This window comes from Malus sylvestris, chromosome 14 (genome assembly GCF_916048215.2).
Source record: "Malus sylvestris chromosome 14, drMalSylv7.2, whole genome shotgun sequence".
Lineage (NCBI taxonomy): Eukaryota > Viridiplantae > Streptophyta > Magnoliopsida > Rosales > Rosaceae > Malus > Malus sylvestris.
The window spans coordinates 24,816,086-24,840,131 of NC_062273.1; the positions used below are offsets into that span (position 1 = coordinate 24,816,086).

At 38.9% G+C, this 24,046-nt stretch overlaps 4 protein-coding genes across 5 annotated transcripts; 1 reads left to right on the forward strand and 3 right to left on the reverse strand.

The window, feature by feature from the left end:
* Positions 1-405: 405 nt before the first annotated feature.
* Positions 406-3,211, reverse strand: LOC126600748 (class E vacuolar protein-sorting machinery protein HSE1-like). The gene is given in 4 exon segments (XM_050267394.1): positions 406-956; positions 959-1,736; positions 2,234-2,515; positions 2,838-3,211. Coding segments are annotated over 4 exon segments (1,563 nt in total). The 5' UTR covers positions 3,030-3,211; the 3' UTR covers positions 406-645.
* A 2,441-nt stretch (positions 3,212-5,652) lies between these two features.
* Positions 5,653-10,905, reverse strand: LOC126600264 (galactinol--sucrose galactosyltransferase-like). The gene is made up of 4 exons (XM_050266848.1): positions 9,344-10,905; positions 7,967-8,144; positions 6,930-7,294; positions 5,653-6,374 (listed from the first exon to the last, which is right to left on the reverse strand). Exons 1-4 carry the CDS (start codon positions 10,547-10,549, stop codon positions 5,802-5,804), a joined length of 2,322 nt encoding a protein of 773 aa, XP_050122805.1. The 5' UTR covers positions 10,550-10,905; the 3' UTR covers positions 5,653-5,801.
* Positions 10,906-13,149: 2,244 nt separating this feature from the next.
* Positions 13,150-16,331, forward strand: LOC126600974 (SUPPRESSOR OF ABI3-5). 2 transcript variants are annotated; one of them, XM_050267669.1, is made up of 9 exons: positions 13,150-13,456; positions 13,613-13,706; positions 13,892-13,952; positions 14,040-14,152; positions 14,238-14,336; positions 14,512-14,784; positions 14,912-15,132; positions 15,471-15,680; positions 15,924-16,331. In XM_050267669.1, exons 1-9 carry the CDS (start codon positions 13,259-13,261, stop codon positions 16,050-16,052), a joined length of 1,398 nt encoding a protein of 465 aa, XP_050123626.1. In that variant the 5' UTR covers positions 13,150-13,258; the 3' UTR covers positions 16,053-16,331. The 2 variants fall into 2 exon arrangements, with proteins under 2 accessions (XP_050123626.1, XP_050123627.1); XM_050267670.1 differs by having other exon boundaries at positions 14,244-14,336.
* Positions 16,332-16,940: 609 nt separating this feature from the next.
* On the reverse strand, positions 16,941-19,391 carry LOC126598668 (uncharacterized). The gene is made up of 5 exons (XM_050265027.1): positions 19,352-19,391; positions 18,663-18,731; positions 18,286-18,339; positions 17,610-17,695; positions 16,941-17,506 (listed from the first exon to the last, which is right to left on the reverse strand). The coding sequence occupies exons 1-5, from the start codon at positions 19,380-19,382 to the stop codon at positions 17,198-17,200; spliced, it is 549 nt and encodes a 182-aa protein (XP_050120984.1). The 5' UTR covers positions 19,383-19,391; the 3' UTR covers positions 16,941-17,197.
* Between the last annotated feature and the right edge of the window lie 4,655 nt (positions 19,392-24,046).

Below are 24,046 nucleotides of genomic sequence, written 5' to 3' on the forward strand. Positions count from 1 at the left end.
GAATTTTTCTATTTAATAAGAATAAATTATGACGCTGCAGCAACTAGCACGCCCCTAAAGTCTGCACAGCTTTGTGAATTAAAAAAGCCCAGCTGTCACTCCTTTCAATGCTTCAAAGTGTTCCTTTCCAGTTCAGGTCCATTTGCATCACCCCAAGCTACACAACAGATAGCCCACCATATGATACTCAAAAACACCAGGATACAGGCTCCATGCGTGTCCTTGAAAAACCAATTGGTTTTGGGTCCTTCCACCCGTCGTCATCCGATCAATTGGTCAATTGATTTTGAGTTGGATGCTTACGTATTGATAGTAACATTCGTAATTCAACTCAATCAGCCGAAATCAATCCAAGTTTGAATGATTTCCTCGTGAAAAATCCATTACAAAACAGCCAAGCAAACGTTTGGTGAAATTTACATTCACAAATACAACACATAACAAATTTCAATGTCACCAACCATTTCATATTTACATGCTATTTAGTATTTACATTAAGAAAAAAGGAGAGAATAAAAAAAAATGGAGGTAATTAGACATAGCACGTAGAAAAACAGCAGATTAAGAAGAAAAAAGAATTGAAATAAAAGCATACAGTTGAATATCACACTCATAATAAAGCAAAGTATTACCGGCAACCACATATTACCGACCAAATCCACCACTTTGAGGCTGTTCTCCATTGCTCATCAGCTTATCCAGCACAAGATTGACGTCCACCGACTGCCCATTCTCAGTCATTTTCCTCACTGTTGCTCTGACCATGTCCCTTCGGAATCCCATCGCTACAACCTTATCAATGACATTATCAATTGGTATTCTGTTTCCAGTCCCACTGGAACTCGATTCCTTATCCACACTAGCAGCCATGGGTATTGCGTGTGGCAATACCTTGGCAGTTGGCAGTTTCGAAAAGCCGCTTCCACCAGAACGGTCTAATGAGGCTGGCAAGACTTGTTTGGACTGCTGTTGTGCGACTGAGATCCACTGTGGGAACGAAAATCATCAAAATATGAATGTTGAACTGGCTGCATATGGCCAGGGGAAAACTCCGGGTACTGATTGCTTGCGGTTTGATCATGTGTGTACTGAATGGAACCCGCATATTGCTGTTGTTGGGTTGGGAGAGCCATGCCAGGTGCATTAGAGGTGTTGTGGAAGCTTGGAGGATATCTTTGAGATGGCATGGAGGTTTCTCCGGGATTATGAACCAAAGAAAACTGGGCTTGTGGGTCAACAGCATTGAAAGGAGGCTGCTGTTGAGGCAGCTGCTGTAATTGTGAGGTTAGTGAAGGATGTGGCGCTGGAGGAGAAAGATGATACGGTGCAGTGCGCGGAGGTTGCGACTGCTGTACTTGAAAGCTGTAGTACATCTCAGGTGTGGGTTGTGGATTTTGCACAGGTGGTGAGTACTTAGAATCTGCATATTGAATAGAGGGGATTTGACTCTGAGGTGACTGGGTGGGGACCTGTGCTGGTGGAAAATTCTGATGGGGTAGAGTTTGGGGATCATCGGTAGGAAGCGAAGGAACTTGTTGGGTGGGAGCCTGAACTGAATGCGGTTGGTAGCTTTGCTGAGGCGCCGAGGACAGTACTCCTGGAGCTGAAACTGTTTGTACATTGTTCGTTTGGTTTTCCGATTGCTGGTAACCCTTTAACATTTGAAGCTTTGCAAGCTCCAACTGAGCCTCTGTTATCTCTTGTTTATCTCTCAAATCCTGCATTCCACCGTCAACCTGCAGTTTATTTAAAAGCAACACAAACCATGTCAAGAAGCTGTTGGCAGATATTACGGAATCTCCTGCACACTACTTTCTTCGTTTTTTTGTTTATCACTTGCAACAAGAATTAAACCTAGTTCCTACCGCCTTCAACATGAATTTAATCATTAACATCTCACAGTTAAAAACAAAAAATTCGACGACTACTTGAACACTATTGTCAAAGTTGGTGCTCCAGTAAATACAATCATGGTCACTTAAGTACTTTGTGCCTCGTGTTACCGAAGTCGACTTATCACATGCACACATTTAAATCAGATAATTTCCATTATCTGGCTATGGATGGACCTGCTAAATACGATCTTCGACGTAATAAATTTGCCATCAATATCAATTCTGTGCCCCCAGGATCCAATTTGTACCACCCAAGTTATCCATCCGCTAAACTTGACTCAAACAACAATGCAACCTAACCGACCGGATAAACGACCAAACGGATAATTTCACAATACCTCTCTTAGCATATTCTCTAGTTGCCTCAGTTTCCCATCAGCCTTCCCATGGTTGATTTCAGTAGAATCCTTCAAGTCGCCAACAGAATTCTCCAGCCGGCGTAATCGAGTCTCCAGCTGAGAAATTCGCGCACTGAGACCCTCCACCCCGTGCAACAGATTGCCAAAATGCTCGTCCATCTTTCGCTCTATCACCAAAATCAATGCCCGATCCTCGGAAGCCCTGTCAACATGCTTGCTTCCAAATTTTGCAAGGTTGAGGCGGTCCACAGAACTGCCACGCTGTGATTCATAACAGAAGCAAGCACTCACTTGAAACTCCACAACAATCACGAACGCGAAGAAACATAAAACTTACAAAATTCAACCACATCTCACTTCAAATTGCAATTTTTACATCGAACAGAATTTAAAATTGCATCAATGTACAATTTCACATTGAACTGAATTTAACTTGATTAATTAATACAAAATTAAACTAATTAATTCTATCCAAAACCCACAAATAATTTAACTAAGAACAACTAATTCCAGTTAAAATTCAAAATTTCCAAGTTACCTACAGAAAGATTAAAGCTTTAGCTGAAACTTGAAATGCATATACCTCGAGAGCGGAAATGCGCGGCTCCTGCGAGACGACACGTCGTCCGGGGCGGAACTGAAAGCTGGAAACGAAGTCGTCGTCGTCCTTGTCGTCGTTATCGAATTGTTGAGGGTACGAAAGCTGATAGAAATCGTCGGAGTGGGATCGAGAGAGTTCCATGATCTGCTTGTCCATAAACTCCGTCGTCTTCATTGTGCTCGGATTTTTCTCTGCGATTTTCCGGTGCTTTCCGTCATGTTTTCTGAGCTTCCAAACAGCTGATTGTGTTGGGGTTAGCGGCGCGACGGAGCTGCCGACGGAAAATTTACCAGCGTTTGAAGCGGAGCCGCAGAGGCCGATTCCTCCACTGTTCTTGATGATTCCTTTTTCTTTTTGGGTTGGATTGGAGGTGGGTAAAAGCCCAAATAGTAAAGGGTTTTTTTTCTTTTTTGGGAAAAAGCCCAATAGTGAAGGTTGATGTCCCTTTTTTTTTTAATTTTCCGTAAAGAATTGTGAGCAAGTGGTGGATTGTAATAGCGGTTAGAAATTTTTTTGTCAACCTATTACATTTTGTTTCAAACACTTCTCTTTGTTTTAATGTTGATTAGTGTAGAATACGACATTTAAACACAAAAATAATTGGAAAAATATGTTCAAAATTCCACTAAAAGTTTAGTTAATTATGGCGGGCTTGAAATTCAGGTAATTAGAGCATTGATTGTTACAAGCGAGATGAAGTGCTTGCATTTGGAGAATAGAGTCTCAACATTAGAAATTTCACAACGCAAATTATAACTTATATTAAATTGTTCTAATTTTATGTGGAATGTTCTGGATTCGATGCTCCGAGTTGATGAGTCTGTTTGGTCATGAGTAGGGTAAAATTCCATGTAACCTCTTCGGACCCAAGAGAGGTGGATAATCGTGGCTTACCACCAGTTGTCCTCTTTTTTTAAGAAAACAAAAATTGTTCTAATCCTAAATGCAACTAAACTTTTTGTGATAACATACAACACATGCTTAACACCTTGGTGTTATCTTAGTTGTTCGTCTTATGCCTTTTATTAATTAATTTTTTTATACCGCGACTTGCAAATCTATTTTAATTTTTTTATAAACATACTTGACAATGTGTTTAATTTTTTTTGCCAATATGGTCGTTAGTTATTTTCTTTGTGTGCAAATGGATGAAGAAAAATATAGCACCAAGCAAAGAAAGAAACAACCACCCACACTTGTAAAATTTCATGGTTCTTTCATGAAAATTGAAAATGGAAAATTTATGAAGTGATATAGAAATGAATATTTTAGGAAGTCCTACATAAAATATCATTTTCTAATTTTCAAGGGCAAAACCATTTTTTTTTCGTACAGTCTATCTAGCTAATCAATCGTTGAATATGAATATTAAACGTTAGTAGTTTAATTGCTTTTAAATAATTTCGAAATGGATGGATAATCATGGTTTGTTATCAATTGTTTCTTTTGACAAGAAAAAAAAACCCTACTTTTAAACAATAGTATAGCATGAGACATAAGAAAATCTCACTACTCCTCCTTTATTTAGATTAAGATATTAGAAAAAACTAAAAAAAAAATATTAAGATCTATCATTCTAAGTTATTTTTGTAACCCTTTCAATTTCAATAGACTCTGTAGGTTTATTTCATTCTTTATGGACATCTTGTACACTTGTGACACTGTTTTCAAAATAGAGGTGGGTGTGCCACGTCAATTAGGGTGCGTTTGGTACGTGGGACGGGACGGGACGGAAAGGGACGAGGCGTTCCGTCCCGCGTTTGGTGCGCCAAAAATGGGTGGAACGGGCTGTTCCACGGGACAGATTTTGGGTGTTTTTGCGTTCCACCTCCCCCCTGGAACGGGTTTGTTCCACGTCTGTGGAACACAATGTTTTACCATTTTAAGACAAATATACCCCATGTCTTTTTCAAAAATTACACCTTCGTTCCGTCCCATCCCGTCCCGTCCCGTCCCGTTCCGTCCCGTCCCGTCCCGTCCCGTCTGCGTACCAAACGCACCTTACAGCTTTTCAAGAACTCATTGGTGAAGAAAGGTACGTTGCCTCGGTGTTTCCAATGAGACATTATATATAGTGATTTGAACATGCAGCTAAGGTTGGAGGAATTGGATGACTTTCGGATTCAATTTGTGGGAATTTTAGGGATCCTCACATCTTTAGCCATTCGTTATGTATCGTGCGGTCAGAAATCATTTGATTTTTTTATTTAAAAGTAAATATAAATAGTTTTTTACAAAAACTAGTCGTACGATGTACGATGAACGACTAGAATGTGAGGATACATAGGAATCCACAAAATGGATCCAGAGAGAATCCTCTTCCAATGTTGGAGGGCTAGTAAAATCGGATCTCATTTTGAAATTGATTTTCTTGAAGTTTGCTACTACACTACAACATTGGCTTATTGGCTTATTCTCTACTGGCTGGTGAATCTCTTAATTGGAACGTACATTGATATCAATTCTAAAGCTTCGAAAAGGAAAAATGAACATCTTCACGATCGAAGGAAGACATTAATGCTTTTCTGTCAATTTTAAAGCTTCGAAAAGGGAAAATGAACATCTTCACGACCGAAGAAAGACATTGATGTTTTTTTTGTCAACCAACTGAAAGAAAGACATTGATATTATTCTGTTGACCAAGAGGAGGGATTTGCCGCCGTAAGAAATATTGAAAATATTTTCAAGAGATACAAAACATCCTATTGTTAAAACATGTAGTTTAGCAATTATAATTATTATTTTTTTCGCTATGTTAATTGTTTTACAAACTATCAAATATAACATATTGAACATGTTATATTAGCGTAAATTTAAAACACATTACTCATATAAAATCCAGAGTTACATTACCAATCTAACATATCAGATTGTTTGGTGAAAAGAAAACACATTTGAATTACAGATTGAAATTGCAAATAGCAAAATCAATTTTTTCCTATTCGCTCAAAACAGGTACTCAACTAAAGTTGACCTTGAAGAACTAAGCCATGGCACCTGGACTTTGACCATCTTATCAACGTAATGAAACTTCACTCCCTCCCCATCGATCTTACAAGCAATTGGCTTTTCTGAAGCAAACATTCTCATTTCTCCACAACCCTTCACTCCAATTCTCACCAAACTAAGGGAATCTTCATGTTCCTCAAATTCTACCGACTCAATTGCACCGCCAGTGTTAAGCATGTTGACCAATCCAATCGGAGAAAATTGGATCAGTTTCTTCGGCAAGACCCTCACCGGCGAAACGGTGAGGAGCTCAAAAGTAAAAGGGTCGAGTGAAATCTCTATCTTCTCTGATGGCTGCAAGAGCTTCAGCTTGTTTTGCTGGAACATGTACACAGCAAATGTGTTCACTCCTTTGATTGAAATTGGATTCTTCCCTTGATTCCATTCGACATCTTTTGGGCTAGCCAAACAGGTCACAGACTTTGAGCAGTCGGGGGCACTTTTGTTACTCCTGGATTTAGAGCACCATCCTCCGCCTTGACAATTAAAAGCACCTAAAACTCCAGTGTACTGTAAATACATGCAGGAAAACATTGAGTTGGCACATAACTAAGAAGGGTCAAGCATTTAGGCTAAGGAAATGAATTTCGCCACTCATTTTCTTCCTCTTTACATTCCTCTCAATCTCTAGCATTTGGATTGAATAAATCAAAGAATGATCAAGGAGCATAAATTAATAACGTAGGTGTTCAGAGGGGTTTGTGAATTTCATTTCCCTAGGGTTATAATGCTAGTTAGCTTTCGAAACATTACTACATTTCGAAAGGAGAAAAGCCAGTGTCAGTGGTCACAATACTAACAACCTATAACAGATGTAAGTCACACAAGTACAAGACTTACAACCATAAACAATTGTGAGTTACGCAAGTACTCACTAGTCGTATGACCGACTCTAGCTTCTCTCAAGGAAATAAGTTTTAAAACATTTATTTTTTCTGTTCAAGCACCGATGTTTATTTCTGTTCTTTAAAAAAATAACACAAGTATATATGTAAAAATGAAAAAAAAAACAAAAAAAAAGTACTGCGGCGAAATGACTTCCCGTATTTTAAGAGGGTTTCTTACTTTGTTGAGGTTCCATATCTTGAGCATTGTTTTCCCATCATGCACAGGGTCTTCAAAGAGGCAATCCCTAGAAGGAAGGGCATAGTGTTGGCATCGCAGTACGGACCCATCTGGCAACACCAGGTTCTTAAGAAGCTTGAAGTTGTGCTTTCCAACAGAGTCACTAATGTAGATTGGTCCTCCAGATATGGCTCTTGATGCAGCATGGAACTCAGCGCACGGGTGTGTAGATTGAAACATGTCCCAATCTGGCTGTATGATGTTGCCTATCCAAAGGCTATTGTAGGCACAGTGCACCACGTGACACCCTTGCAACCAATATGTCCCACCTGCTTGCTCCATCGTCTCAGAACAGAAATCATCTCCTATACAAATAAATAATGTCGTGTAGACGTTAAGAAATTAATTAGACCTGCAAAAAACTGATGAGAAAATGCAGATTCTTCGCAAAAATTATTTTCAATTTATTCTCTTAACTTGTACCACTCCATTAATTTTCACTCTCAACTTTTATTTCAGCTAATTACAATCTTGAAATTTTACAAATAGTCAATTATCTCTCTATTTTTTTATTCAATCAAGATTATATTCAAAATTCCATCTAAATTAGACACGTGTTTTGCCGCATGATCACCATTCTTCCTCCATTGAGGTTGAACACGATCACCATTCTTCCTCCATTGAGGTTAAATAAGACTTTCACCTCACTAAAACCCCTCACGTGAACCCAATTCTTCTTTGTACAGGTTTGATATTGGCCTTAGTATAGCAACGAATAGTTAAGATCGGCAAAATGATGTTTTCACCCTCTTGAGTGGCTCACACTTTGTCCACGTGACAACATTTAGACGGAAGTGTAAACTCTAACAACAAGAAAAGATAATTGGTTATTTATAAAAATTCAAAAGAATAATGGACTAAAATAGAAGTTCACAATGAAAATTGACAACTTACAAGTTCGGGATATAAATCAGCACAAACCTCAAATAAAATTCAGAGTGCAGAATACGTGCTTGGAATATAAAGAATCTACGTACCAACACGTCCAAGGGCTATGGCCTCCGTTCCGAGGTACATAAAGTCATTGCTGTGCTGCATGATAGCAATCACTCCATTGCCATTGAAATGCTTCCTCACAGAAGCAGTCAGTGCCTTGTAATATGCTTTAGCCAGCTCAACCTGACCGCCAAAATCCTCGGATAACATCTCAAGCAACTGCACCATGGCATGAAATGCTTCAACTAGAAATTAAATCTCACGATATAACTTCCCAATCTGATATACAAATTCATCTTTGCAATCTGACATTTCCAATGATGATGTTTTTTTGGGCACTACAAATGGTGCACTAGTGACCCGTTAGTAATAATGGACTATTGACCCCTTATACACCTTTATTTGTGACTATTGATCCCCAATAGTCACCTTTGCTAATAGTAACTAGTACCATTAGTCACCATTTAGTCAATGTAGAGTTAGTGACACCTAGGGTATATAGTGACTCTTTTTGTTTGTCACCAACGGAAAAGGATCCGCGCCGGATCCTTTTCCTAGGGATCTTGCGATTGTGACCGTTCATCGTACATCATGCGGTCAGTTTTCGTTAGGTACTATTTATATTTAATTTTAAATTTTAAGTTTTGAAATGATTTCTAACCGCACAATGTACAATGAACGATCGTGATCATAGGATCCCAAAGAAAGGATCATTTTCCGTCACCAACTATCATAAACTTGGTGACAAGACAATAAATTTGAGAAAGTACCAACAGTCATAAATAAACGTGAGAAAATACCGATATACTCTCTAATGGTTAGGTAACTGTGAAAAAGGCCATGTTTTCTACTAATGTTGTCTCTAAGTTCATCTTGATTTGCGTAGGATAGAAATTCAACATCATATAGTAATGACGATGTAAACTAGGTTAATTGGTGTCGATAAACTCATAAAATGTCGCATGACAATATCAAACACTATTAAGTAAGACATGTGACTCGTGTCCAAGTAATTAAGTTATAGAGGCAATAAATTATTGTAATAGTTCCCCCATGCGTGTTCAAAAATATAGTCACTGATGCCCTAGTGGATAGGATGTTGGTTTCCGCTTATGATTCTTGATTCGAAACTCCATCTTTCTTAAATTATTGTAGTAATTAAGTTATAGAGGAAATAAATTATTGTAATAGTTTCCATCCATGCATGTTCAAAAGTATAATCCCCTGTGTCCTAGTGGATAGGATGTTGGTTTCCATCCATGAGTGCCTTATTCAAAACTCCATCTTTCTTATATTATTGTAATAGTTTACACTCACCCTCCCTTTAGTAATAATAAATTTTTAAAAAAAAGTTGCAAGAGGCAAATAACAATACCATAATTAATAAAATAGTATGTAAACAACAAAAGAGAGCTTACGTTTATGACATCAACCTTGACACCATCAATCCCCACCGACTGAAGATGAGAGTGAATCCCCTCATATAACTTGTGGGCCACCTCCGGCAGAACCAACCCAACTCCATTCCTCACAATCTTGTCCACCGCCGGGTCCTCCATTGTCCTCTCCAATCCCGGAGACAACTTAGGACTAACCATCCTGCACTCTTCGGGCATCCCTGGACTATTAATCCCAGGCCTAATCCCACCCCAATACCCACAAAGCGCATGCCACACATACACATGCTCCACACTCCCAAATTCCTCCTTCAAATCCTTTACAAAGCCACCCAAGCCCTTGCCAGACGCCCCCTCATAGTCCTTAAATTTATAATTCTCTTTAAAACTAATCAGCCTGCATGGCATTTGTTCCCCAGCTGATATCCTGGCCATGCCTTCTTGGCCCTCCACTGAGTCCTCGTCAAGACTGATTGATTGCCACCCGTCATCAATGAGGACCAGTCCTGGAGGGCACCCACCCTCCACCAGGCCCTTCACACCTTCCCACACCCCTCTGGGGTGCACCATAAGATAGAATGCATCCCACGTACACCACCCAAACTTGTCCACTATTTTTGGTACAGTTTTTTCCTCTAGGAGCTTGAACGTCCCCAAGTGGGCCCTCACCACCTTCATTGCCTCCTTGACCAAGCTATACGGGTCATCACCGCCAACTTGCATGTACAAGCAGCTCCTGAAGCTCGATGCGCTGACACGTGTCGAGCCGCTTTCCATGCAAATGTCCACGCAGTCATCGTTTGCATGACTCGGTTGGAGAGAGGCTCTGAAGGGTCCTTCCAGAAGTGGAAGAATCACAACGTAAGGGAGACCGGAGTCGTTTTTGTCCAAGAGCATCATCTGGGTCTCGTGCTCCAAGTCGTTTCCGGTGGTTCCGGTCCAGCGGGTGGCCCACCAGACCTTGAACCGGAATATGCTCATGAACTTGATCTCAGTGAGTTTTCCGATGTGGACCACGTGGCGGCTCCTGGGCTCGTCGGCGTCGAAGCCAAGGAAGCAGCCGGATAGGGTCTTGTTAAAAGGTGACAGGGTAGCTGTGATGTTGAGAGGGACTTCAGTGAGGATTGGGTGGCCATTAGCGAGAAGGTTGGATCCTTTGAGAGTTATTGGGAGTGGTGACGTGTCATTCGCAAGGGCTACGTTAATCTTAGTTATGCTTGAAGCCATGGAAAGCTAGCTAGCTTGTTTTTTCTCAGAAATCGATAAGGTCGGATTGACCAAAACAAAAAGGTTGGAGATGAAGATTGAGAGCGATTGCGGTAGGTTGGCGATAGAAGTAGTAGGGGGAGGATTATAAAGAGAGATGTTTTGTAAAGAGATTATGATAGCTTGGTTATAACACTCGTAACTATAAGGGGAGGAATGACATAGGCACATTGGGTGAATATAATATCTTATAAAATATACATGGAATTCCTCTTCTAATATCGACAGATTTTTTTTTTGCGATATATATAAAACGCCACACGTAGTAACAGTGGACGAATATGTGCATTCTCTCAAGAGGAATACAATTATTCTCTTATACAATTTATATATGTGATGCTAACACTGATACTTTTGTGATATACACTTAATAAGAAATAGTTAAATTGGAATAACACTGATACTTTTGTGATATACACTTAATAAGAAATGGTTAAATTAAAGACAGTATCAATGATGTTGGTGGTGGTCATGATGACTAAAATTGTAAGCTTCTTTAGATAGAGCCCTTACTCATGATTTTAATATAAAAAGCCACCTATCTATAAACATTCAACATACGCTTAGATTCATGCCTCTGTGGATGAACTCATTCTCCTAGTTGTAGATAACGTATATTCAACATATATTTTTCATAATTAGAATCGTTCAATCTCTTAATCTTTATTTGAAGTTACTAGGGCAAGTTAATATGACTCCTTAACTTCGTCGAAGAAAGAGAGAGAAAGAGCATAGCCTAGGAATGAACCATATTGAGCTGGCGATGTCAAAGAAAGAGGTAAGGTGAACCAGACCATAGGGATCTCCTGACACCTTGGATCCGCTTACTCACATTGCAAGACTCTAAGTCGCGTAACTCATGTCCCACATCCCTTGCGTCTAGCTCAAAGCTCTGATATTAAAATGATTGTATTTCTGCTTAGTGAGACGATACAGACACAAAAGGTTTAAGCTAAGCTTGAAGGCAATTTCTCTATAAGGCCCTGGTGCTTCAGTCTCTTTCATCCTTACAAAGAGTCATTCTAATTGGTGATCGTTTAGCTATCCAAATGTATTAAATATACAAAAGATATGGGTCAATATATTTGGATGACTAACTATCACCGATGTGAATAATTTTATGTATAGATGATCTTCATGAAGATTAAGAGATTGAGCAGTTTTAATTATGAAATTTCTACGTAAGATACCTTATTCATGAGTGGAAGAATAAGCTCATCTCCCTTAAAAAATGGTATTGACCAACCGATAACCCTCCAACTTATGCCACATAATATGCAAGTATTTGCAACTCATGCTACAACCCTTCTATCGTTTTCTCACCCAAAACCCTTCATTTTCAATCCTAATAACCACATAATACGGGCATTAAATTCTGATTACTCCTTACATTTTTCCTTTTTAAGCTACCTATAATTATATAGTTCGAATTATCCAATACTCGAGCGCTATAAAATTTTGGAAGGAGTTTGCTCCAAATTAACTACCACATGTAATCCAACACATGATGGAACAAATTAAGTAGACAACGTGGTACGTAGTGTCTATTGTCTGCTAGCTCGATGAAGACACGTGTGTGACAAAGATGTTGCTCTCAAAATTTCAACTGCTTTATCCATGCATGGTATACAAGAGCTAATGCCACACACAGACACATCAGCCTACACATGGCATCCCAATAGCTTCTCCACACACTCCCACGTCCAAAAGCCCACCGCCCACAGCGTTGCTTAACACCTCAGCAGATTGTCATGATTTGGCTATTTTTAAAATGGATAATACTAGAGAGATCAAATTTAGAGGTTAAATTTACAAATTAAATGATGGGTTACCAATAAGAATAAACACATTTATCAGCATGTAAGTAATAAATTAATCATCAACTTTTATGTCCTTTATTTTTCAAAATTTTATCTACAAATTTAATCTCCTTAGCATTACTCTTTTAAAACACTAGTAGATTACAGGCTCGTTAAAGAAGTGTTTATAAAATAGTTAAAAGGGTTTCTGTTGAAAACGTTTTTATAGCTAATTCTACTAAAATACAAGTAAAATATGAAGAAGAAAAAACTTCTTAAAGGAAGTATTTTAAATACTTTTTAAATTTTGAAATATTACACTAAAAATATTTTTAATTCTTTTAAAAGCACTTCTAAACAAATCCGAGTCTACCAGTATTCTAAACATAGCCTTGGTGATTAATATACTCATTTTTAATCCATTGTGTCTCAGATCAAAATTTTCTACTCTTTTTTAGTATAGGTTAGTACCTATTAAATGCCGCTTGTATTTTTTTTAACAAACAATATTATCTACATTGGGAGGTGGGATAAGCCTCACAATTGACTTACAATAATATGATTCAAATTCCCCTTTAACGAGAATCGATCTTAAGACATCTAACTTATAAGTGAGAAGAAATATCATTAGACTATAAGTAAATGGTCTTGTATTAAAAAACAATAACTATTCTCCTATCCGAAAAGAAAAAAGTTTAAAGGGCTTAAGGCTGGCCCAGTTATAGTCAAAATGGCCCAACTTGAGCCCAAATTCATCATCTTACCCGCCTTTGGCAGGCAGTTTGTGCGAGCACACCGTCGTAGAAAGCCACCTAGGCCGCTCCGACGGGTCTCTGCTGCTCTCGATACATGCACGTATAGAACAAATCAAATGGCGAGTCCGAGTCCCTCAGAATCCGACCCGCAAGACGCCCACAACTCCTTTGTTTGGGAGGAAAGCTCTCAGCTCTATTTCCATGCCGGCAGTGGATTTTACCACGACCCAACAGCCGGCTGGTACTACAGCACCCGAGATGGCCTTTACTACAAGTTCGAAGATGGAAATTACGTCCTTCTTCCCTCTCCCCAGGTACCCTCTTTCGCTTTCCGCTCTTTTAAATCTTGGGCTGATTGAAATTTTTGAACTTGTTATTGGTGTTTTTTAAATTTATGATTTTTGTTTCTTCTTCTATCTGTCTGGTATTAGGTGGAGTGATTTCTAGTTTGGTTGGAAAATTATTTTCAGGATGGTAATTTGGAAAATCCCAATCAAGAATATCAATTTTCACATGAAAATCAACGCATACAAACTGTTCCGCAGGAACCCAATGAAGTTGCAGGTGTGCCATTGCAATTCGTATTGCTTTCTGTTTTTGTGCGTGTATATATGTGTGTGTGTATGAATTTATATATATATATTGATTTACTACTATTGGAGTATATTCAAAGTTTTAGACTTTTAGTCTTTTGGACATGTAATGTTGATCTTTGGTTTGGGGCAGTGAACTAGTTGTTTTGTAAACAGGGGATACAGATTGCCGTAGTAGCAGTGATGTACCCGGAATTCCCCCTCCTGCCTCGGAATGGTATTGTTGCTCTCGTGTTGCTCTCCCTTCTTAGTTTGATTGATTGGTTAAATGTTTTCCTAACTCGTGTTTTATACTTTTTTCTAGGTTGGAAGATACGCTTATTGATCTTTTCTTGACGGGTTATTCCAATTTAAAACCCAATGCTGCTGATGATATGACATTGTTTCCTGAAACAGACGTTGAGTTGCGAGCAGACGGTTTGTCCTGAATTCTGCTATCCATTTTTTTTTATAAAAGATTGCTGTGGTTGGAGCAGGATTTAAATGGTTTTGTTTGGTGTAGTTGCAGGGAACAATGATAGTCACAAGCTCAATGAACGTGAATTAACTCCCGAGGACCTTGATGCTGCAATTAAGTCAAAAGAAAATGTCTCTGATGAAGGTATTGCAACAATGTTGCGGCTCGTTACTGATGACTTGATATCCACTTTCATTTCAATAAGTAGCAAGTAGGTAATCTGTAGGACTTTTGGTCTGTCTGCCTTTCACTACTATATAAATATATGTAAGTGATCATACCACAACAATATTGAAACATGTAAGCATATCTGGCACAGGTGCTTCATGGGATGAAGAGAACTGGCGAGCACAGTATGGTCAGGTCATTCAATCTGAAGAAGTGTCTATCCCAGAGTCTTCCCTTGTGAGTTTATGGGACTGGGAAATGATCACAAAGCCCAGAAAGGATGGAAAAGGTCAGGAAGCGAGGCTTGTTGGGAGATTAATGAGACAGTCTGCTAAGCTTCATCCTTCTATGCCTTCTGGTGGTGGCCGTCTAAAAACTGCTCCAATATGTGAAGTACATCTTGATCTGGTACGAGTTATAACAGGTTTGCATTTTCCTCTAACATAAGACCTACTTGTATTTTGTTTTGTGCTGTGTTCTGCCTGCTTTTTTCAGTTACCAATTGCAAAATTTGATTGTTACTTGCAACGACCTTCTTGTGATTCTTTCAGGACAAATCTATAAATTGCGGAGTCCCAGTAGACGATACCTATCTTCCTTGCCAACTTATGATTCTTCAAATCCAACAAAAGATTGGGGCTTCCCTGAATTATCAGTCAACAAACAAATTCTCCCCAACTCTAAATCCAGTGTGAACTGTGAATCAGAAACTTTAGATGGAGCGGCAGTTAGCAAAGATTCATCTCTGTTGCGTGGCCAAACATACGAAAAGGTAACTTACGCATGTTCAATTGCTGAACTTTTACCCTTGTTAAATATCATTTTTTAAGTAGTCCACGTAGAGCTTTGAAGTTTTGCCATTGACATAAGCAATGCTACATAAGCAGTCTCATTACGTCAATAGATAACTTTCAACTTCAAGGAAGATGGTTTTAGACTATCGCTCGTATCCTTGTTTGTCAAGTAATTACTAGTCAGGTGCAAGAGGCTCATACCTGAGTCTGTCAAACTGTTAACGAGTTTGGGCTGAGTGATTTAATCCTCATTTGCCTATTCTCGTCTATATGAATCTGCATGTCCCTGATAATTTGTCTCCCGTCAATTTGACAGCATGAGAGCTATGCATATAAGGATAGAGCTGCTGATAGAAGAGCCTTGCACGGTGGTTTCGGAGTGGGTCCAGGACAAAAGAATTCAATAGTTGGTGATAGTGATCTACCAGATGTCTCTACGGAGGAAGCCGCAGCAGAGGCCTTGAACATGTCATTTGGAGAGGGTAGTTATGCGAGAAAAATTCTAGAAAGCATGGGCTGGAAAGAGGTATTTGAATTTCTTAATGGTATAGAGCTGCCCATTAAATTATGGATATAAACTTAGAAATGGCATAGAGCTGTCCAGTGAATAGAAGACCCGTTTACTTGTTTTAAACTCGTATAGCAACGTATCTCCTGGTTCGCTCGGTGTCTTAATTCGGTGATAGCCATGTTTGTTCGCCATTTACTTTGTTCGTTGCCGTTTTTAAGCCTTGCTCATCTTTTGCCCCTCCGATTCGAATGTGCGCAGGGAGAAACGCTTGGCAAAACTACAAATGGATTGGCGGAACCTATTCAGGCACACGGCAACATTGGTAGTGCTGGATTAGGGTGGCCTCAGGGAAGAAGATTTACGCACCACGACAGCAGGGCCTTGTAAATTTACTAAATTATGAATGTCTTTTGTTGGCTTCCGACGGTTGCTTAGATAACACAGCTTTTCAATTCCAATCAACGAAGAACTGTGCTGTTTCTTGGTGCATTTGTGACAAAGTACCATTTATTTGCATGTACATATCTTGGCATCGAAAATGTCTGTGTAGTTAAGCATTGCAAGGCCATTCTACACGTTCATTGACGAACTTTTCGTTACGCTTTTATCAAATTAGAGTGCCAATAACAGCTCCTAGAAATATAATTCATATTACATTAGCACTAAGAGATAGTTTCATTATTATCCAGTGCTTGAGGACATTATGAGTGACAGCTCTTTTTAAACGTGATTGCAAGGTCATTCTACACGTTCATTGATGAACTTTTCGTTACGGTTTTATCAAATTAGAGTGTCAATAACAGCTTCCAGAAAAATAACTCATTTTACCTTAGCACTAGGAGATAGTTTCATTATTATCCACTACTTGAAGACATTAAGTGACAGCTCTTTTTAAACGTGATCTTCAATATTTGTTCAGTATTTAGTGCTTCGAGTTTGAACTGAGACTATTATGCTCACTTTTCAGCCATCTCCGGTTAATGGGTCGGTTTTACAAGTTTGGGTCAATTTCAATCGGTTTTTTTAGTTTGCGTAGATTTCTAACTCACCTGTTAAATTAATGGGTAATTCAAACCCAACCCCTTACGCTAACGGGTTACTCAAATCCAATCAATTATGCTAATGGGTCACTTGTTTCGCCTTTTAACACTCGTTCGCAATTCTTTTTGAAAATTTAAAGTTTCACCCATTAGTATCATGATCCTCATCATCATTATCCATTTGCATTAGGCATAAACAAAAATCATTTGTTTACTATAATCATGCAAACACCCAGACTCACCATTCAATTCATTATATAATCAAAGCAAAGATACACATACACATAATTTTTAGTACCAAATAAATAAAAACCCTACTTGGAGTTAAGAAAAAGGTACGATTCCTCAATCGACAGAGATGCACACCTAACAAAAAATATAAGCTTCAAAGGCCTAACACTGTACCATCACCTGAAGACTGCAAAGAGACAAAAGTTCTCCACGACAAAGCGAGAGAGTGGCCCCTACTAAAAATTGGAAAGAAAGAGAGGATCAAGAAGGATTGCCGACCTCATAGAAAACTACCAGCCTCATATCGCTGCTGCCGGATTTTCTTTTAACTTCTGCTCCGTAAATTTTGGCCATGCCCTCATCAAGCACCTCCAATCTTAGTTGTTGAGTGAAATATTCAAATGAGCGCCGGTCAAAAGCAGCAACAACTCTCACAAGATGCAGGTTGGCATTCTTTTCCTTGTTAATCTCATCCACAGCGAAACGGGCAGGAGCCATGATCAGGTGATGATCCACAGGATATGGAGAAGGACGGGGACGAGGGAATAAGAAGCCGTAAGTTGGCAGTTTCTATAACACAAGTCCGTAGTGTTACAACCACACACAATTAGACAATCCTTGGCAAAAAAAAAAAAAAAAAAAAAAAAAGAAAGAAAAGAAAAAAAAGCAATACCTCGATAGCGCGGGCCAACAGATAATCAGGGTCACACATTAAAGTTGAACCTGTATCAGAAGCAGCGGTACTTGCAATTGTAGAATCTGCTACAAAGTATGCATCTGCTCTTAGAAAACATAATACAACAACAACAACAACTAGTTCTTATCCCACTAAGTAAGTTCGGCCATATGAACCCTAGAAGGCCAGTAAGTGGGTTGGCTTTATTGATTCATCACTTGTGTTGAATGGAGAATTATTTCATATGCGTTGTTCTGCTCGCATACTTAAATTGATTGTTAAGGATGAATTGGATATGAATAGAAATAGTATTAATTTGATAGTTAAGGATAAACTGGACGTAAATAGGGATAGTATTGAGACTATTCTGAATGGTGTTGCAATATTGGTTTGGGATAGCAAAAAGAGAGGAAAAATCTGTTAAAATAACAAATGAGAAAATTAGGAAGTTAGTCCTTGACTGCAAAACTAGACTAGGTGGTATATAAGGACATATCTCCTCGTTTAAAGCAGCTTGAGCCCTCATAAAAATGTTCCAAGTAAAGAAGATTGGGTGAAGACCTAATATGGTGGACAGCAAGAAGTTTGGTCGTGTGTTTGTTGTTATAGTCAAAACTAAATTTGTACTGATAAATTAACAAGCTAATTAACATATATAGCATAAAACAGTTACCTTCCCGAAAGGATACCAGCCTCATATCGCTGCTGCCAAATTTGGTTTTAACATCTGCATCGTAAATTTTGGCAACATCCTCGTCACCTACCTCCAAAGTTAGTAATTGATGGAAATAACCCCACCTGGGTTGCTCCAAAGCAACAACAACTCTGACAAGATGCAGTTTGGCATCCGCTTCCTTGTTAAACTCATCCACGGAGAAACGGGCAGGAGCCCTATTCACGGTATGATCCACATAATAAGGAGATTGACGGGGAGGAGGAGGGGAGACACCGTAAGTTCGCGGGTACTATAACAAAAGTCCGTAGTGACCACACACAACTAGACAATCCTTGGCAAAACGAAAAAAAGAAAAAGAAAAAAAGAAGCAATACCTTGGTATCCAGGGCCACGCATTAAAATTGGACCTCTATCAGAAGCAGCAGTGCTTGCAATTATAGAATCTGCTACAAAGTATGCATCTGCACTTAGAAAACATGATACAACAACAACCAAGTTTTATCCTACTAAGTGGGTTCGGCGATGAGAATCCTAAACGCCAATAAGTGGGGCGCCTGTATTAGTACACTTGTGTTGAATGGAGAATATTTTTTCACATGCATTGTCTGGCTAACATACTCAATTTGATAGTTAAAGGATGAATTGGATTTGATTAGGGATAGTATTAATTTGATAGTTAAGGATGAACTGGACATGAAGAGGGATAGTATTGAGACTATTCTAAATAGTGTTGCATATTGGTTTGGGATAGCAAAAAGAGAGGAAAATTTTGTTGAGATGACTCAACAAATGAGAATTAATTTCTCTAGGAAGTTAGTCCTTGACAGCAAAACTAGACTAGGTGGTATATAAGGATGTATTTCCTCGTTTAAAGCAGCTTGAGCCCTCATATAATAAAAAGAAGATTGGGTGAAGACCTAATATGGTGGACGGCAAGAAGTTTGGTTGTGTGTTTGTTGTTATAGTCAAAACTAAATTTGTAATAAAATAACAAGCTAATTTAACATATATATATATATATATATATATATATATATATATATATATAGCATAAAACAGTTACCTTCCACTTCCATAAAGTTTACCAGCCTCATTGTTGGAAGCTAAACACTTCCTGGAGTCGAGGGATTGAAGACAGCAAGGAGCTCCCGAGCATGGCTGCTATTTGCATCGAAGAAGAAAGAAGAAATGAAGGGTTAAAGCCTCCAACGGCTAGTTTTTGTTTAAATATATGTGTGAGTGTGTGAGTGACAAGTGTACACTTCAGATTATATCACTTAAAACCCAAAATGAAGGGCTAGGATTTAATATGGAGTAGTGAGGCTAAAATAGTTGTTTAGGTTTCTTGTCAATCACTCTTTAAAACAAATATGGGTCATGGCAATGCACCATACCCTACTACAATTTCCCTTACTTAATGAAATCAATGCTGCTGCATTTTGCACAGCCTTGAAGCCCTAAAACACACTCCAAAAAGTCATCTCCTTCTCTGCCATTTTTAACCCTAAGAAACTAATCCAAACAAAACAACCAAAAACACCAAAAAACAAACAAACTTTATATGGCCTCAGAGCCTAGTTTATGATCTTACAACTTTCTGGGCGTAATCTGTGCAAGTTGAGATCTTTGGGAGCACCTATGAAGTGTCCTCAACAACAACAACCAACAAACAACCCTGCAAATGAAGGGATCCAGCCGTAGCAGTGAGCTAAAAGCTCCAGTCTTTGATGGGGAGAACTACGACTTTTGGAGAATACGAATGACAACCATTTTCAAGTCCTATGATCTATGGGATATGGTTCAATACGGGTATGAACTACCTAAGATGGAGGTCGATGCTCTAGAGGAAGACCTCACAGAAACACAACTCAAAACACTGAAGCAGAACCCGATGGAGGATGCTAGAGCACTTGGAATCATCCAAGGTGCTGTCTCAAACACCATTTTCCTGAGGATAGCAAATGAAGAGAGTGCAAATGGAGCTTGGGAAGTTTTACAACAAGAGTACAGAGGAGACACCAAAGTCAGAAAAGTAAAACTTCAATCCCTTAGAAGAGATTTCGAGTATACAAGAATGAGGGAGAATGAGTTGTTAAAAGACTACTTTACTAGGCTGTTTGATATTGTAAACAAGATGAAAACATATGGTGAGGAATTGCCTAATGAAAGAATTGTCCAGAAACTGTTGATTAGTTTGACTAAACCCTATGATTCAATAGTGAGTGTCATTGAAGAAACCAAAGACACTGAAACTCTTAGTGTGCAAGATGTGATGACATCTTTAAGAGCTTTTGACCAAATGCTTGAGAGACATGCTGATTTTGCACCTGAGAAAGCTTTTCAATCACTCAATGTTGGATCTAGTAGTCAAGCTAGTGCAAGCAAACAAAAACCACAGTGGAAGGGCAAGATCAAGAAATAGGAAAGAAATGGGTATCAAAACTCTAGACCTACCTAAGGCAGCTACTCAAATGAAGGTCCAAAAACCAAGCAAGATGAGGTGTGGTACATTGACAGTGGCTGCAGCAATCACATAACTGCACATGAGTCATTACTTATTGATATTGACACAAACTTCACTGGAAAAGTGAAAATGGGAGATGGAAACATTGTCAAAGCCATTAGAAGAGGAACTCTGGTCATTAACACCAAGAAATGAAAAATATGCATAAGGGAGGTGATGCTAGTGCTTGGATTGGATGAGAATCTACTTAGTATGGATCAAATGATAAATCATGGCTATTTCCTACTCTTTGGGGGAACTGTGGTTGAGATCTATGATGATAGGTCCCTATCAAACCTAATGACTAGAGTGGAAATGAAAAACAGAAGCTTCTCACTTATGTTGAAGTACTTAGAGGAAATGGCAAGAAAAGCAAGTGTGACAGGTTCTATGAAGCTATGGCACAAGAGGCTTGGTCATTTAAACATGACAAGCCTACAAAATCTACAAAAACATGAAATGGTGCAAGGTATACCAAAGATGGATCAATGCAATGAAACCTGTGAAGGGTGTGTATTTGGCAAGCATCACAAAGATCCATTTGAAGCTGGAAAGGCTTGGAGAGCAACAAAGCCACTCGAATTGATTCACATGGATGTGTGTGGACCAATGCAAACAACAACAATTAGTGGAAATAGGTATTTCCTAACCTTCATTGATGACCACACATAGATATGTTGGGTGTATTTCATGAGGTTCAAGTATGAGGTATTCACAATATTCAAGAAGTTCAAGGCAATGGTGGAATTACAAAGTGGATATCAAATCAAAAGACTAAGAAGTGATAGGGGAGGCAAGTACACTTCACATGAGTTCAATGCATTATGTGAAAATGTAGGGTTGGAGAAGCAACTTACTGTGGCATATTAACCACAACAAAATAGGATTGTAGAAAGGAAGAATAGGACAATAGTCGAAATAGCTAAGTCTATGATGCATGAGAAGAACATGCCCTATACATTTGGGGGTGAAGCTGTGAACACCTCAGTGTACCTATTGAATAGATGCCCTACTAAAGCACTAGATAAAAAGACATCATTTGAAGTGTTCAGTGGAAGGAAGCCTTCTGTGAAGCATCTTATAGTGTTTGGCTCAATGTGCTACACCCACATCCCTCAACAACTAAGGCAGTAGTTGGAGAAATCAAGTAATAATGGTGTTTTTGTGGGTTATAAAACCAGTGAGAAAGGGTATAGAGTTTAAAATTTGTCAACTTAGAAGATAATCCTATCAAGGGATGTTATCTTTGATGAAGACTTTACATGGAACTGGGAAACAAGGGTAGAAGAGAAGGACAATGTTTCTCTACAACTTGACCTCAACAAAAGGCAAACAAGAGAGCCTATGGAGACCTCAGTTAAAGAAAAAGTCATAGAGAATGGGGACATACAAGGGACTCCACAGCAAGCAAGCATGAGTCCACAACCGAGTCAATCACAGATAACAACTCCAAGTTCAACTCCAGTGAGGTTGAGAAGCTTGGATGAGATCTATGCTACTTGTAAATACTGTGTAATGGAACCAGAAACATATGAATAAGCTAAGAAAGACAAAGCTTGGAAGAAAACAATGAAGGAAGAACTTGAAATGATTGAGAAAAATGACATTTGGGAACTTGTAAATCAACCAAGTGACAAGCCTGTGATTGATGTGAAATATGTTTACAAAGTGAAGCTCAACCTAGGTGGTTATGTGCAGAAGAACAAGGCCAAATTGATAGCTAAAGGCTACTCATAGAAGCCTGGTGTAGACTTCAATGAAACATTTGCTCCAGTAGTAAGGTTAGACACCATAAGGACCTTGATAACCCTAGCAACCAAGAAGGGTTGGAAGCTGCATCAATTGGATGTCAAATCTGCATTTCTAAATTGAGTGCTAGAGTAGGAGGTGTTTGTGAAACAACCTCAAGGTTTCACAAGTCAAGAGTTTCCAGAGAAGGTGTACAAACTAAAGAAGGCTCTCTATGGCCTAAAGCAAGCTTCAAGAGCTTACAGTGAGATTGATTCCTATTTCACTAAGAAAGGATTTCAGAAAAGTCCTAGTGAAGTTACACTCTACACCAAGACAGAAAGCAACAACAAGACACTCATTGTCTCAATCTATGTGGATGATGTTGTCTACAATGGAAATGATGCTGCAATGATTGAAGAGTTCAAGGAAGAGATGATGATGAGGTATGAAATGACTGACCTAGGCCTCTTGCATCATTTTCTTGGCATTGGGGTAATTCAATAAGCAAGTAGCATCTTCATTCATCAAATGAAGTATGTTGAAACTTTGCTTGAAAAGTTTGGATTGAAAGGATGCAAATTGGTCTCTACACCCTTAATTGCAAATGAGAAGCTTAAGAAGAAGGATGGAAGTGAACCTGCAGATGCTAGTATTTACAAAAGCATTGTTAGCAGTCTATTGTACCTAACTGCAACAAGGCTGGATCTAATGTTCTCAGCAAGCCTACTTTATAGGTTTATGCAGAATCCTAGCAAGATACACATGGGGACAGCAAAGAGAGTTCTAAGATATATGCAAGGAACACTAGATTATGGGAAGTATGAAATGAGGAAGTCAACTATCTTAATTGGATTTTGTGACAGTAACTAGGGTGGCAGTGAAGATGATAGCAGAAGCACATCGGGCTATACTTTCACTTTTGGTTCAGGGGTTTTCTCGTGGGCCTCTATAAAGCAACAAAGTGTTGCATTGTCCACAGCCAAGGCAAAGTATGTGAGTGCATCAGAAGCTACAGCTCAAGCTATTTGGCTAAGATTCATACTTAAAAACTTTAGGGAATTGCAGGTTCATGCCACACCAGTTCTGTGTGACAACACCTCCGCAATCGCCATGACCAAAATTTCAGTATTTCATCAGAGAACAAAGCACATCAAAAGAAGATATCATTTCATCAGAAAGGCATTGCAGGACAACACAATCAAGCTAATCTATTGCAGCACAGAAGATTAGATCGCAGACATTTTCACAAAAGAGATTCAATTACCTGAGAGGATTGCTTGGCATGACTCCCAGAAGCAGTTTAGAAGGGAGTGTTGGAAGCTAAACAACTCTTGGAGTCAAGGGATCGAAGGCAGCAAGGAGCTCCCGAGCATGGTTGCTATCCGCATCGAAGAAGAAAGAAGAAATGAAGGGTTAAAGCCTCCAACGGCTAGTTTTTGTTTAAATGTATGTGTGAGTGTGTGAGTGACAAGTGTACACTCCAGATTAAATCACTTAAAACCCAAAATGAAGGGCTATGATTTA